Source organism: Podarcis tiliguerta, assembly GCF_965153285.1.
Source record: "Podarcis tiliguerta genome assembly, chromosome: 7".
Classification (NCBI taxonomy): domain Eukaryota; kingdom Metazoa; phylum Chordata; class Lepidosauria; order Squamata; family Lacertidae; genus Podarcis; species Podarcis tiliguerta.
The window spans coordinates 88,637,338-88,652,623 of record NC_139540.1 but is presented as its reverse complement, the minus strand read 5'-3'; the positions used below and the strand labels follow the sequence as shown (position 1 = coordinate 88,652,623).

Below are 15,286 nucleotides of genomic sequence, written 5' to 3'. Positions count from 1 at the left end.
AATCAGTGCTGAGTGCTCACTGGAAGGAAAGATCATGAAGCTGAGGCTCCAAGACTTTGGCCACCTCATGAGAAGAGAAGACTCCTTGGAAAAGACCCTGATGTTGGGAAAGATTGAGGGCACAAGGAGAAGGGGACGACAGAGAACGAGATGGTTGGACAGTGTTCTCGAAGCTACCAGCATGAGTTTGACCAAACTGTGGGAGGCAGTGGAAGACAGGAGTGCCTGGCGTGCTCTGGTCCAGGGGTCACGAAGAGTTGGACACAACTAAATGATGACAACAAAACTATGCTGTGTTCAGTGGGGTTACTGCTAGGTAAACATACTTAGGACTGCAGCCTAAGTCATTTGCAGAAGCATGCACACAAACTACTTTTCTTAACCAGCTAAGATTTTTCTTGGGGGGAGGGGGTAAAAACGCATATTACAAATATGAGTAAGTGACAAGCAGGGAGGATAAAAATAAATGATTTCTTAAAAACATCAATTTTTTAAATTTTTAATTGGATTTTTTTTTAAAGAAAAATGCTTTTGGAGGAAAAATATTTCTAAATATTGTTTTCTGTTTAAATTACATAATAGTCCAAAGGCTATTCATCAGGAAATAAGGGTTTGTTTTTAATTATGTAGCCTGAGGCTTTATATGCAATGTTTAAATTTTTTGGTAAATGAATTCCATTAATCTATTCATAATGTCATACTCTTCCAGAGGTTTCTGTAAGATTATTTGGGGCAGTTTTTCTAACAAGAAGATATTATCACAGATGTTTGTTTTTGCAGTTCTCAAAAGTGTGAATTTGTGTCTTCACAGGAAAAATGTTATACAGTGGTGCCTCGGAAGACGAAAAGAATCCGTTCCATGAGTCTCTTCGTCTAGCGGTTTTTTCATCTTGCGAAGCAAGCCCATTAGCGGATTAGCGCTATTAGCGGCTATTAAAGGCTTAAGGGATTAGTTGCTAAAAGCCTATTAGCAGCTTAGTGCCTTAGAAAAAGGGGGTGGGGAGCGGAAAAAAACCCCCAGGAATCGCAAGACATTTTCGTCTTGCGAAGCAAGCCCATAGCAAATTCGTCCTGCAAAGCACCTCCAAAACGGAAAACCCTTTCATCTAGCGGGTTTTCCGTCTTGCGAGGCATTCGTCTTGCGGGGCACCACTGTAAAATAAACATACAGCGTTGAGGAAGAAACCTTAATCCATTGTTCCTTTGCAAATTTATACACACAGAATCAACCCCTTACCTCTTCAATGAATAGATTGTTTGGAGTGGAACAGATCTGCACAAGTAGCTAAGTGTGAAGCAGTAAAGATGGAAGTGCAACCTTGTAAGCAGAATACTCCACAAGTCTTGAAATCTTTGTGCAATAATTGTGTAAGTCAGTTGCATATCTGTGCAATTCAGACTTGAGGCAAGTGCGGAAGGCACTTCAGGGCTGGCAACCTCTTCCCAATCCCACTGGGTTCCAACAACTGCACTAACACTTAACTCTACAGAATAGGCACCTGAATAGGCAAATCCCAAAGGGGGTGGGGGGGTGGAAATAGTAACTTGGCGAGACCTTGAAGTGCTTGCCAGTCAACTAATAAAGAGTTCACACTAGTTCCAGGCCCTTCTTCCCAGGGCTCGCCTGACATCATCCAAACAAGAAAGTCTCTAACCACATCAGTTAACAAACATGGATACATATGCTATAACGTTATTGTTTTAGTTAAATAAATTGTTTAAATCGTTATTAAGGAAATTATTATTTATTTATTTTTCTCCTTCCAATAAAGTACAGCAGAAAAGTTGTCCAAATATAAACAGTTAACTTATTAAACCTCACAATAATTTCATAATTATCGGTCTACGTATTTCTAATAGTATAACTGAATCAGCTATTTTTTATATAACTGTAAAAACTACTCTAAAAAGTTATTATTCCAAAAATGAAACCTTCATCTGGTTGTAAATGTTAAGATTATACCAGCAAGAATGAGTCTTTCTGTTAAAAATATGATTTAAATCAAGTATTACTGACTATTGATTTAAATCGTCATTTAATTTAAATCAAATCCACCCTGGCGACAAGTATCTAACAAAATAATTTGTTCTTTAAAAGATTACCTTGGTTGAAAGAACTTTGAATGTACTTTGTTCTGGAACTATGGAATGAAGAAAATGAAGCTTTAAGTTGTAGTCTTCCTCTGACGAAAGCCTCACGAATACATCTAGCTGTTAATAATACGAAACATAATCAGTAGTAAACACAAGGAAAAGGCCTCCTAGTGTTTCTGTCATTTCCCAGGAAATGAAGGTAAAGACCTTTCATTGTGAACATCTAATCTGTGTCGAGTATAAGAGAGGAATTTCAAACAGCAATTTATATTGAATTATTCAACAGATAATTCAAAGTGTGCTAGAACATAAAGAGAAGATTAATGTTCTTAGTCATCAAGTAGGTACTCAGAAAGCCTGTTATGTCAGTTTGATGTGCATTCTTTAGGTAAAGAATTGCATTAACTGTAGAAAGTTACCAAAAGCCATAAATAATTAAATGGACAAAAGACACACTGCTTCTTCTTTTGCTTTATACTTCACACATTTCCATACCCAGCAAGATGTGTGAATATAAAGCAGCAACTCACTGAATTTTTGATTCTATTGTCTAAAATATGTAAATGATAAAACAAGAATACTTGCAATATAATTAACCAAACCTGGGGTCCCAATAATTAAAGTTAGGATTTAGTGAACAGCACAACAGAACAATACAGAGAATATAAATATTAGATAATACCTGCACCAACATTTCCCAAAGCCTCACTTTTCCCCATCCAAGCATAAAGCTGCTGATTTTATCTTGGGCTGCAATAAGCACACACTCTCTTGGAAGTTACACTGAACTCAAAGAAATGACTTTGAAAAGAACTACATTTATAACCTAAGGGTGCCTTGATTTCAGTTTGAATTTTATGCATATCTTACCTCTTTTTCTGAAAACTGTATGTTTACATCATCCTTCTTTGCGTTTTTGATCATAATAGTTACAATTACATGAGATTCTGTTTGGTACCAGTCATGCCTTTAAAAAAAACACCAGTATTTTAGTTTATGTGATTATCCCACTGTTGTATCCTGATTGCTTCCCAAGACTTTCCCAACTCCTTCCCTCTGAACAAGGGCCCATGTGAACTATGTCAAACATTTAGTTAAAGGTAGGTAGCCGTGTTGGTCTGCCGTAGTCGGGGGGGGGGGGAATCCTTTCAGTAGCACCTTAGAGACCAAGTTTGTTATTGGTATGAGCTTTCATGTGCATGCACACTTCTTCAGATACTCTTCAGATTCGTGTGCATGCACACAAAAGCTCATACCAATAACAAACTTAGTTGGTCTCTAAGGTGCTTCCGGAAGGATTTTTTTATTATTATTATTTTGTTATGTCAAACATGAATGTCAATGATGATCCTTGGCAGAAAATGGATCATCCAGGAATTTAGCATGGATCCTCCTAAAGCAATGATCCAAGCCTTTTGGAGTGGAATTGCATGCTCATTTCCAAGAATGGAGGATTGATCAGTCCCCATAATTATCAGTATATTAAGTGGAAGATGCAGCTCCTTTCTAACCAAAGAGCATCAAGTTCATTAATTCTTCAAGTTGACATGAAAACAACCAAGTGCATTACCTTTAAGTAAGCTCCCACAATAGATGGTCTCAGCAAGTTTCAAAGACTATTTGATGAGAGCCTTAGAACAGATTCCAGAAGAAAATGCACAGCTGGAAGAAGAGTATCAACAAGGGTGTCCCACATGCCCTTAAAGTAGTGCTGTGCAATGCCAGGTTAATGATTCATAAGACCAGTGCCACTGATTGTGTATGGAGGAATTGACCTGGTTGGACATGGTAGCTGGCTCTGTTCTTGCTGCTGCTTGTCGACCAGGTCTCTCTTATCGCACTATCTCAAATCTTCCATTTGTGGACAAGGTGATTGAGCAGGTGGTCGCAGAAGAACTCCAGGCACGCCTGGAGGATGTGGACCATTTGGACCACTTGCAATCAACACATCATGGGACTGAAACCGCCCTGGTTGCACTGGCTGATGACTTCCAGTGGGACAGGGCCAGAGCCAGAGATGAAAGCAGTTTCCTAGTTCTGCTGGATCTCTCAGCAGCTTTTGATACTGACCATGGTATCCTCCTGGATCTTCTAGGAGGTCTGGGAGTTTGGGGCACTGTTATGCAGTGAACCCACTCATTCCTCCTCGGCCATGTCCATACTGTTGGGGGAGGTGAGTGTTCAGATCCCTGGACTTGAGGGGTGCCTCAGGGCTCTGACTCCTCTTCCATGCTTTTTAACATCTATAGGAAACTGCTAGGAGAGGTCAATAGGGGGTTTGGGCTGGGTGTTCACCAGATGAAACCCAGCTGTACCTCTCATTTAAATTGAAACAAGTGAAGGCAGTGGATGTCTTGTGTGAGTGTGTGGAGGCGGTTGTGGGGTAGATGGCAGTCAAGAGATTGAGGTGGAATCCCAATAAGACATAAGTACTGGTTCTGGGAGACAAGGAGCAGGAAGGTGTGGGGAATTCCCTAGTCCTGAGTGGGGTAAATATGCCCATAAAGAACCAAGTGTGCAGCCTGGGAGTCATTTTGCACTCACAGCTGTCCATGAAGGCACAGGTCAATTCTGTGTCCACGGCAGCGGTCTACCAACTCCAGCTGGTACACTGGCTGAGACCCTACCTGCTTGCACACTGTGTCACCAGAGTGGTAATGCTCTGGGTATCTCCTGCTTGGACTACTGTAATGCACTCTATGTGGGCTACCTTTGAAGGTGACTTGGAAATTACAACTAATCCAGTATGCGGCTGCCAGACTGGGAGCTGCCCCTGGGACCATGAAATACCCGTCTTAAAATATCTACATTGGCTTCCAGTTCGCCTCAGAGTACAATTGGAAGTGTTGGTGCTGGCTTTTAAAGCCCTAAATGGCCTTGGTCCAGAATACCCAAAGGAGCGTCTTCACCCCCATCCTTCAAGCCAGACACTGAGACACTCCAAGGGCCTTCTGGCGGTTCCCTCCCTGAGAGGGAATCAGGCAGAGGGCCTTCTTAGTAGTCAAGCCCCCCATGTGGAATGCCCTCCCATTAGATGTCAAGGAAATAAACAATTATTTGACTTTTTGAAGACATTTGAAGGCAGTCCTGTATATGAAAGTTTTTAATGTTTGATGTTTTATTGTGGTTTTATAATTTGTTTGGAAGCTGTTCAGAATGTCTGGAGCAGCTCAGTCAGATAGGCGGCATATAATATATTATTATTATTGTTATTATTATTATTTGGATGCTTGCTGGAGGAAATGCTTGAAATGTGAGGAAGCAGGACATCCCCACCCCAGATCTCCAGAACACTACCCTGGTCTGCCACCTGCCTTTCCGGGTACTGGGCACTGGCTCTGTATCTACCCCAGCGGTAGAAAGCCTAGCATGCCACTCATGGATGCAGTATCCTGCTGTTGTGGAAGTTTGTAGGAATAACAGAAAAATCGCAATTGAAATAGATCACTAGCTCCTGGCCATGATTATGTAATGAGTGGGAATGCAAGCTGTGCAAATTTGCAAATTATTTTGTCAGGATGGATGTCAGTTTATGTTGTTTGTGGGACCCATAAGCCTACCGGCTGTTATTTCTGGGTTGATTCTGGAGAGATCAGTGGAGGTTATATGCAAAATGACTAGAGGAGCTTCCTCCTGCCCTTCTGAGCTCTCCACCTCCCCCACGCAGCTACATTTTTTGGCCACTATGTGGCTAATACATTTTAAGAAGTTGAGTGCATAGATTCCCCTCTGGCTGGGATTTGCAATCCTATTAGGAAACCACAAGGTGGTAGAAAGGAAGGAGAAGTGTAGCTTGCCAGAGCTTGTGAACTGGATGCTGACCATGCAGAAGCTGTTGAGTCTGGTGTGGTCAGGGTGTGCATCTGCCAAACCAAACCCATCAAGATTATTATTTTTGGCGGGGGGGGGGGGGGGCTATGGATGGATATTGTTTCAGGAACCTCTGGTTTGCCAATGGCTTTAACACCTTGGAATCTGCTCTCTTCTGTCTGGATGCAGAGTAGTCAAGTATTGGTTTTATTTTTTGAGGGAAGTTCTCTCTGGAATGATGTTGAGTCACAAGAGTTAATTATACCTATCTGCTTTCTAACGCTGAACAAGAACAGAATGCACAATGCACAGGGCTCCATACCCTCCAACATTTCTCCACTGAATATAGGGATGTCCCCTTCGATAAGGATCATTTTACTATATATACCCCACACATCTTACTGGGATGCCCCAGCCACTCTGGGCAGCTTCCAACATATATTAAAACGTAATAAAACATTAAACATAAAAATACTTCCCTATACCAGATTGCCTTCAAACTGCTTGGGGGTCAGATAATTCCAAACCCTCCAACCTTTCTCCAAGGAAAACAGGGATGCCCTAAGGAAATGTGGGACATTCCAGGATCAAATCAGAAACCAGGACAGCTTCTCTAAATCAGGATGTCCCTGAAAAATAGGGACACTTAGGGGATCTGCTAATACTAGCTAACTACTGTACATGGTAGCTATAAAGGACCCCTGACAGTTAAGTCCAGTCACGAACGACTCTGGGGTTGCAGTGCTCATCTCGCTTTACTGGCCGAGGGAGTCGACGTTTGTCCGCAGACAGTTTTTCTGGATCATGTGGCCAGCATGACTGGGTCATGTGGCCAGGCAAAACCAGAACAGCTCATGGAAACGCCTTTTACCTTCCCGCTGAAGCGGTACCTATTTATCTACTTGCATTTTGATGTGCTTTCGAACTGCTAGGTTGGCAGGAAGTGGGACCGAGCAATGGGAGCTCACCCCCTAGCGGGGATTTTAACCGCCAACCTTCCGATCGGCAAGTCCCAGGCTCAGTGGTTTAGACCATAGTGCTGCCTGTATGGTAGCTATAAAGATGATTAATTATTGCACAGTGTCATCAGTGCATATGGCAATGTACTGAGCTGCAAAGGCAAAATCTCTGCCGGCAGTAGCTTACAATCTGAGATGAACAAAATGACAAAAACAAGACAGGAAGGGAGGAAAAGCAGAATTCAGGCAAACCCAGCTATATGCTTGGCTAGCTGAAACTGAAGATTAAGGGGATAAATATGACAGAGCCCACGTCGAATGAATGGGTTCCCAGGAAACTGAGAGTTTATACCTTATGTTCAGGGAGGGGCTTCCAAACATGGGGAAAACAAGTGCAAATGGGCAGTAATTTAAGGGAGTTCAAGACCACAGGCGGTAAAGTTGGCTGTGTAGTGTTCATAGGCAGGATTATAGCGAGAAACGAAGGTCAAATTACAAAATTATTCAGAGTGTACCATACGTTCTAATGAAATTATGATTATGTCTACATTGCATTTCAGGATATAATTAACACCAAGACAGCTAACAAGCAACATTCAATTATGTATTTTAAGAACACAAAACACGATAGTGACAAATTAAAAAAAAACACCATCAGGTTGCTACTCATAGGGCAGCTGATGGTATATCACTCTGGGGGGCAGGGTAGGAGGGTGGCCTTTACCTGCCTCCCTCCCTCTCCTGGAACCCTTTCCACTGGACAGGTTATAGTAGATCCCCTGGAGTGGTTTGGCTGAGGAAAGTCCCACTGGTTCTGGCTTTCTTTTGAGGCCTTTCTTAGGAAAATTATTCTGTAAACACTAAGTACTGTTATAGAGAATGTTAAAAAAGAACTCCATCTTACTTGATCTTAGGTGGTTTTGACTGATGTTGCAAAATCTGATTGTCATCCTTTACAATGAAAAGATATTGATAAATTAGAATAATCTAGCAGTTTTTAAGCCAAGCATCATAATATTTTCACGTTACAAAAGAGTGCTGTTTGGTAGCTATCTGTGGTCTCTTGTGCATGAAATGGACTTCAATACAAGAACCACATGAAAATACACACATGCAAAAAGAAAGTTTAGGCACATTTTATACATATATGTCATATTTCCGCAACTCCTGTACCCATGAAACCAGTGGGTGGGTGTATGACTAGAAAAACATGCACCTACATATAATTTTACAGATAATAAATCATTTTCTGATTACTCAAGGGGACTCAAAACTATAAGGACACAGAACCATAAGATTAAAACCATATTGTAGCTAAAAGCACTTCAGAACTTTAAATATAAGCAGAAGAAAAACACAGCAGACAGAATGTGCAAGATTTTTAAACGGAAAGCTGTTGAGCACAAGGTGTTGGCAAGGACAGCATAGGGAAATGTTTAAATGAGGAATCTCAGGGTGGAACATAGTGTGCTGTGTTAGCTTATGTGGTCAAAACAGCAAAGCAAGGAACGGTGTGAGAGGTTATGACCAAGGAGCAGACAAAGATCAAGGGAGCCAGATGGAAAGAACTGAGTGGAGATAGAAACCACCCAAGGCCATGGTCACAGAGATACAAGCTACGGGAAGAAGAGAAAGACCTAGCCGAGAGGAACTAACTCACAGGAGAGAAGCAAGGAGAGAAGCAAGAAAGGCCTGGTCCTAGACATGTGTAAATCTCTGTATGCACTGTATATTCTTCTCTGTGTTTCTTGTTCTTTACTTTTAAAATTCTGATAAATTACATTTAAAAATTATCTAAGATTTTCTGATCTATTAGCACTTGGTTCAGAGGGTGGGAAGACTAGTGGACACTGAATAGTAGGAATCCTGTTGGAAAGTGTTTGGGTCACATTATAAAATGCCTCATCAGCATCAACATAAAATCCTTACAAAGGTTGCCATACAACTTGGAGAAGTGTTATGCTCTAGAAACCAAGTATACAAATTAGGGAGAACCTTACCACCTCATTCTGCAATCCAGCTGCAAGGCAAAAAAAAAAATCTTTATTTTGAAAACATGTTTCTTAAAATATATATCAATTAGCCACAAAGAAAGCATGCTGGTATCAAAGCTATTTAGTAGTTTTGCTCCAGGTTATTTTACAGAATGAGTCAGTTTAACACTAGACACATTTAGATTGCAAACCTTAACTAGGGAGTGAGTGGGACTTACTTCCAAGGAAACATGAACAAGCTTCCACACCAAGTGTGAAATGTTTCTGGCAACAGTAATGTACCATTCAAGCAGCAGCAACACACACACAGAGATCTAAGGCAGTTATGGTGGGCTTCCAAGCTGGAGGCCTACTTAGGCCCATCTGACTCTGAAATTGGCATGTGAGGCTGTTTCGAGCAAACTATGCCACCTGCCAGTTACCTGACATCACCTTGGGTGGGGGCATATATAAAATCTGCAAGAACTTTAGAACATTGGACTGTTTTGTTAAACAGCCTATATAAGCAAATCCTTTCCACTCTTAAGACTCCTTATTTTGAATCTGTTGGTTTCTTCAAAAACTTTATATGGTATATATGGTAAAAAATGGCTTATTAAAACAATGGCAATTGGTAAAATTAACAAATTTTGTATGGAGAATAAATTCCTCTTTTCCTTTGGTCTTGTTATTTGAAAAGTTGAGATCTTTTATGATTTATGATCAACCATATTATTACTTTCTCTTATTAGAGACTTTTTTCTGTGAATTCTAATTTGTAACTTTATTTCTTTTTCAATAAAAGAAAAAGACCAATAAATAAACTTTATTGTTGGTAAACTTTCATTTTTATTTTGTATTTATGTACTTAAGCCTAAATTGGTTTGTTTGTTTTTTGTAATATTGAATTTATTCTGTGATTGCTAACTTGTTGATTTTTGTTATTTTGATTTTACTGACAAGTACTATACTTTGTATATTTGTATTTCCAGTGTTCTGTATTTTGATGTTTTGAATGTCTGCTATAAGCCACTTTGGGCACAGCTCATTGTGGAAAGTCCAATCAATCAATCAATCAATCAATTGAAAGAAAACAGCTAAACCTGGAATGAACCACTCATACCACACAATGGAATTACTCACTTTGTATTAAACTGTTAGACACCTGCTCTCATTGGCTACAAACTGGAAATCAGCAACATTGTTTATTGTTTATAAATTTATTAAAAATGCAAATAAGAAATCAATAAAAAACTACCATACTCATCTGAACACTGGCACTGTAGTACAATATAACACTGATTTATCCTTTGCTTGACTCTGGCAGTTAAAATGTTGCATCCCAAACTGCAGAAAACCAGAAAGTATGCAGCGACTGAAGTGTTAGGGACATGGGTGGCGCTGTGGTCTAAATCACTGAGCCTTTTGGGCTTGCTGATTGGAAGGTCAACAGTTCAAATCCCAGCAACAGGGTGAGCTCCCGTTGCTCCGTCCCAGCTCCTGCTAACCTACCAGTTCAAAAGCACGTCAAAGTGCAAGTAGATAAATAGGTACCACTGTGGAAGGTAAACACAGTTTCTGTGTGCTCTGGCTTCCGTCTTGGTGTTCTGTTGCACCAGAAGCAGTTTAGTCCTGCTGGCCACATGACCCGGAAATCTGTCTGTGGACAAACGCCGGCTCCCTAAGCCTGAAAGCGAGATGAGCGCCACACCCCACAGTCGCTTTTGACTGGACTTAACCGTCCAGGGGTCCTTTACCTTTGCTGTTGTTGTTAGTCTTTATGTCTTCCTCCAGCTCACTAAAGGGAATGTTCTGCCAATTCTTTTATCGTATTGGCCTACCATAAAGGGCTACAGTAAGGATTAATGAGCTGATGTGAGGTTTCAGAACATATGAAATGTGTTACAGAAATGCCAAATATTATGAAGTACTTGAAGTTCAAATGGTTGCAGTTAACTCACAAATTCCATTCTGAATCACTATTTCACTTCTGTGTCTACTACGTGGTTTAAAATAATTAGCCAAATAAAGGAGAACAACAATAGGCACTTCTAGCATTCTTTAAACGTGTGGGGGGGGGGGCTGAGTTTTTGCCCGTAGAATTTTGAACTGAAGTTCCTTGTAGGAATCATAAAACAGCTTGAAGAGAATATTTTGTCTGTCAAATAAGTAGAAAATGACTGCTCTTTTGACTCTTACTTGGCTACCTTGCTTCACTTTAAGGAGTTTGAGAAGGGTTTTATATCTCAAAGAGGAAAATATTATCTCCATATTCTCACTGGGATGTGCAGAAGCAGTCAATTCAAAGTTATATATCTTTCATATATAGTCACATTTAAACTAAGCTTTGAAATGCGTACAAGATCTATGTGTGCTCTGTCCCTAGCTTCTTAAAACAGAACACCCCTTAATTACTGCATTTAGGTATAAGGTTTCTTTATTCTCCATTCAAAATACAAGGGAAGAATAATAAAATCAAAGCAAATATTCAGTAATTTCAGTGTCTATGACAGAAATCTGTACATTTAAGAAGTAGCCCAAAAGCCAATTAATAAAATACCATATGTTTATAGAAGAAATTCTGGCAACTGTAAGGAACATTCTTGGACCCTGGAGTACCACTTCCAGTTTGTAATTTTTTACAAAATAATTTTTTTAGACTTCTCTGACCAGCAGCATCTCTGTTATTCTTTAGGCATCAGGCAAAGTGCACACTGTTCTTTCAGGCTTTTAGCTGTGTGTAAGATATTTTAACAGACTTACATCACTGGTTTATACTTGTTTAGAAGTTGATCTGCTCTCTTTTCTTTTTGATTTCATTGTATTGCATTTTGTTGTGCTATATTATTGTAAGCTACCTTGAGACCATTCTATGGCAGAAGCAAGATAGAAAGGTTGAAAATAAATTCAGTCTATAATTGCAATGTCTCTCTACCACACATTTTCTGAAAGTCACACCTTTTTGTATACGAACCACTGGCATGCTCACACACATACATGTTGCCACCCTAATCATAAATATGAATATATTTATGTATTTGTAAGTTATTTGGATAAACAAGTGTTGCACTAGATCTTGTAACCCACTTGGCAGGTTCTACAAGGCCTCTCCTCCTCCCAGAGGGGAGGAGTTGTGAGTGGGAGCAGCTTCCCGCAGTGGCAGGGAGGCGTATCCAGCTCCCTGCTTCTGATTGCCTCTGCTGCTGCGGCCAAGCCTTTCAGTTGGCCAAAAGGGCCGGCTAGTGGGTGGGGTTAGCTGCATTTAAGCAGCCACGGCAGCTCTCTGACCCCAGTCAGTTCCTGCTTGCATTGGATCTCCCTCCCTCCCTCTTTGGTCAGCTTCCTTTGCGTATTGACCTTGCTATGGACTTCGGTTGGATTGGTAGGACTTTTTTTTATCCATTTGGCAATTTGGCACCAGCCTCTTGGTTTTCTCGTCTACCTCGTAGCAACTCATCACAACTTTCTGGTATTGGCGGTTAGGCATTGGAATAGGTGTGCTGTGTTGGAGGATTGGGTATGGGCCTTCATCTACCCCTCCTCTTTGGGGTATTCTGTTAAAGGAATCCGGCGGTTGTGGATCCAGTCCGATGCCCTCCTGGTGGCTAGGGACATGGCACGACCCCCGGTGACATCATGGGGAAGCTTCCAGTTGTATTTGCATCAACAAGCTTCTCCCACTGGTTGTTAACCCTGAAATGACTCCCTGCTGAGAGGGGTGGAGTCATGTCTTGATGTTTTATCCAATGCCTAAGGCAATACTACCCACATGCTGTAACCAATAAAGTTGTGGCCTAATTTTTCCCATTAACCTAAAATAATGTGTTTTTGTTTCTTATTATAATCCTACGCAGGTGGCAGGTCCTCGACTCACAACTAGGTCTGCTGATGGTTGTTCCCCAATAAATCCTCTTCACAGGGAAACTTGTGCAGTGTAAATCCTGATTCTACTTGGAATATATCACACAGATTTTGGGGCAGGCAGGGTCAAAAGCATTAAAAATTCAGTGAAGAGTATTTACCAGGGTATAGATGGAAACACGAAAAAGGCTCGATTAGGATGGCACATCTGAGGTTTCCCATCCCATAAGAATGCATATAAGTAAAGCATTGCTTACCATTAATGGCTTCCTCACATCTTTGAATCCAAATAGTAAAAGCTGTGTCAGTACCTAGCAGATGAAACACACAATAGTCTACTGCAGTATGACATCTACTATAAGATTTGATAAGCTTTTATGCTGTGGTGACAATTGTCTACATAGCAAACACAGGCTCTTGCTAGAATCTGAGATTCCCAGCCTTTCTAGCTTTTACTGAAGAAGACAAAGGGAGCAAACTTATAGCAATATCTGCCAGGAGGAGCAGAGCTGTGCTGGGAGGTTCCCAGGGCAGCTGGGCCCAGGGGATCTTAAGTCCTGAAAAAAGGGTGTTCCAGGAATGGGGCAGGCTTGAGCTGGATCCTAAGACCACTGAGCTCAGTCAAGTGGCCTGGCAAACTGCCCTAAGTTCAGCTGGCAAGAAGGGTGATGTAACTCAAAAGGCTTTTCTTCTCTCTGCCATGCTTAGGCAGTAATTTCCTGAACAGAGTCTGGATCTGATGCACCTTATGCATATGCCACGGCTGCTTCACACTGGCTCCCTGTGTTGCTCCTTAAGTGGCAAAAAGTGTGGCTCTCAGTCACACACAAGTAACCTACCCGTGACAATATCAACCTATCAGCAGTTAACTTTGAGATATTGTATTCAACTCTGGATTACAGAAAAACTTTTTTGATTACAAAATGCCATTATAGAAGGATAGCATAGTAACATAGCTGCACCTGTACCAACTATTTATTTAAAAAGCATTCAATATTGAACCAATTGACAAAGGCACTCAATGTTGTTCCAGCTTTCAATGCTACTAGTTTGGTGATCAGATTTCATTTAAGTCCAAAAAGATGACATCTATCATGGAGGGTATGCAAACTGGATGTCATCTACACTCTAGCAAACTATGGTTAATTTTAATTATGGTTAGTGAAAACAAACCAACTTTAAACCATAGTTTATAAAGGTGGCTTGTTTTCCTTAACGTTAGTTAAGATTAAGCTTCTGATCTCCTCTTCACAGTTACAGGGGAGGGGAGAGTATCGCATGAAGGATCACCTAGGATTGTTATCGGGATGCCTAACTTACAATATGATTCACTGTAATGATGGTGTTGTGATCTTGGCTGTTAGTCCTGGAAGACCTGCTCTGTCTGGCGGGTGTTCTTCACCTGGCCTGGGAGGGTGAGACCCTGACTGACCCCCCCTACAAAAACTGAAGCTGCTGAACAGACTCCTGGGCTGTTGTATCATTGGGGGGGGGGGGGTTTGCTGTTACCGATATTATTTTTTTGCATCTTTAATTTAGAGCTTTTCAATGCATTATTTGTGATAACTACTTTGATTATGTTTGTAATTATGTGATTTTTAAAATGTTGTCAGCCACTTTGAGCATGGTTTAAACTATGAGGTGGCATATCAATTTGAACGTTCATACTTACTATCCAGTTGTTGTCCTTCCCTGAAAGACTTCAGTGCAGAATCATAGTCTTTCATATGGTATTCACCTACCCTGATGTACACGTAAGAGGAGAAAATGCCAATATTTGTTAAGCAGGATCTACCAACATTATAAAATTCAGTAATTGATTGACAATTCACTCCTATTAATGCAGAGGAACAGTCAAACCTTAGAAACATTTCAATTATTTAATAATTAAAAGAATCCTTAGTTTTACTTGGTCTGTGACTTGCAATCAAGAATCTTGAATGAACCTGTATTAAATTGCTACGGAAATCATAAATAGGTCCAGGTAAATATTCTAAATATTTATCCAAAAGTACTATTTTGAGAATAGAATACACTTCCAATTTTGTAAAGCAAGGCCCCAGTTCTCTCCAACCCCCCCACCCATTGCACCCACATTCCACACCATTCCCAAGGAACAACTTCTCAGGAAGCCACAATGGTGGGGGGAGTGTGTGGCAAAAATCGGGGGGAGGGCAACTTGTGTGAATGCCAGTGATTCTCCCCATACAAAAGCACCTTTGCAAGAAAGTCAACAAGATCTTCACAAAATTGGGAAACTAAAAACACCTGCATACGCTTCATAAAATAAACACTCACCCTTGTCTGAGAAAGGCTACAGCATTACTGCCATCAAGTGATAGTGACTTCTTTGCATCTGCAATGGCATCTACAAAAAAAGGTTATTAAATTTCTAAGTATTGCATTATTTCACTCACTATTAAACCACACTAATTCTGTCTTTCCTCAATACTTCACACAGGTTTCCTCATACTAGAATAGTCAGTTAATGGGTGGCAACTACATATATTAGAAATAAAATATAAACAAGCTATTCTAGGAAGAAGGCAAAACCTGCATCTAAAGTTTTCTGAATCTTATTTAGATTAG

The 15,286-nt window shown here is 40.6% G+C and overlaps 2 protein-coding genes across 2 annotated transcripts in view; both read right to left on the bottom strand.

The window, feature by feature from the left end:
* The window catches only part of LOC310682056 (uncharacterized protein), a gene marked incomplete at its 3' end in the record, with an annotated part of 194,826 nt that overhangs the window by 130,513 nt on the left and 49,027 nt on the right, over positions 1-15,286 (bottom strand). The window lies entirely within an intron of this gene.
* Positions 1-15,286, bottom strand: part of SUGT1 (SGT1 homolog, MIS12 kinetochore complex assembly cochaperone) — a 45,970-nt gene that overhangs the window by 22,672 nt on the left and 8,012 nt on the right. The window contains exons 4-10 of the mRNA XM_083448799.1: positions 14,996-15,065; positions 14,370-14,440; positions 12,955-13,008; positions 8,864-8,883; positions 7,768-7,814; positions 2,965-3,061; positions 2,104-2,211 (exon numbers count right to left, since the gene is read on the bottom strand). Coding sequence (XP_083304925.1) covers positions 2,104-2,211; positions 2,965-3,061; positions 7,768-7,814; positions 8,864-8,883; positions 12,955-13,008; positions 14,370-14,440; positions 14,996-15,065 — 467 coding nt within the window. The remainder of the gene's footprint in view (positions 1-2,103; positions 2,212-2,964; positions 3,062-7,767; positions 7,815-8,863; positions 8,884-12,954; positions 13,009-14,369; positions 14,441-14,995; positions 15,066-15,286) is intronic.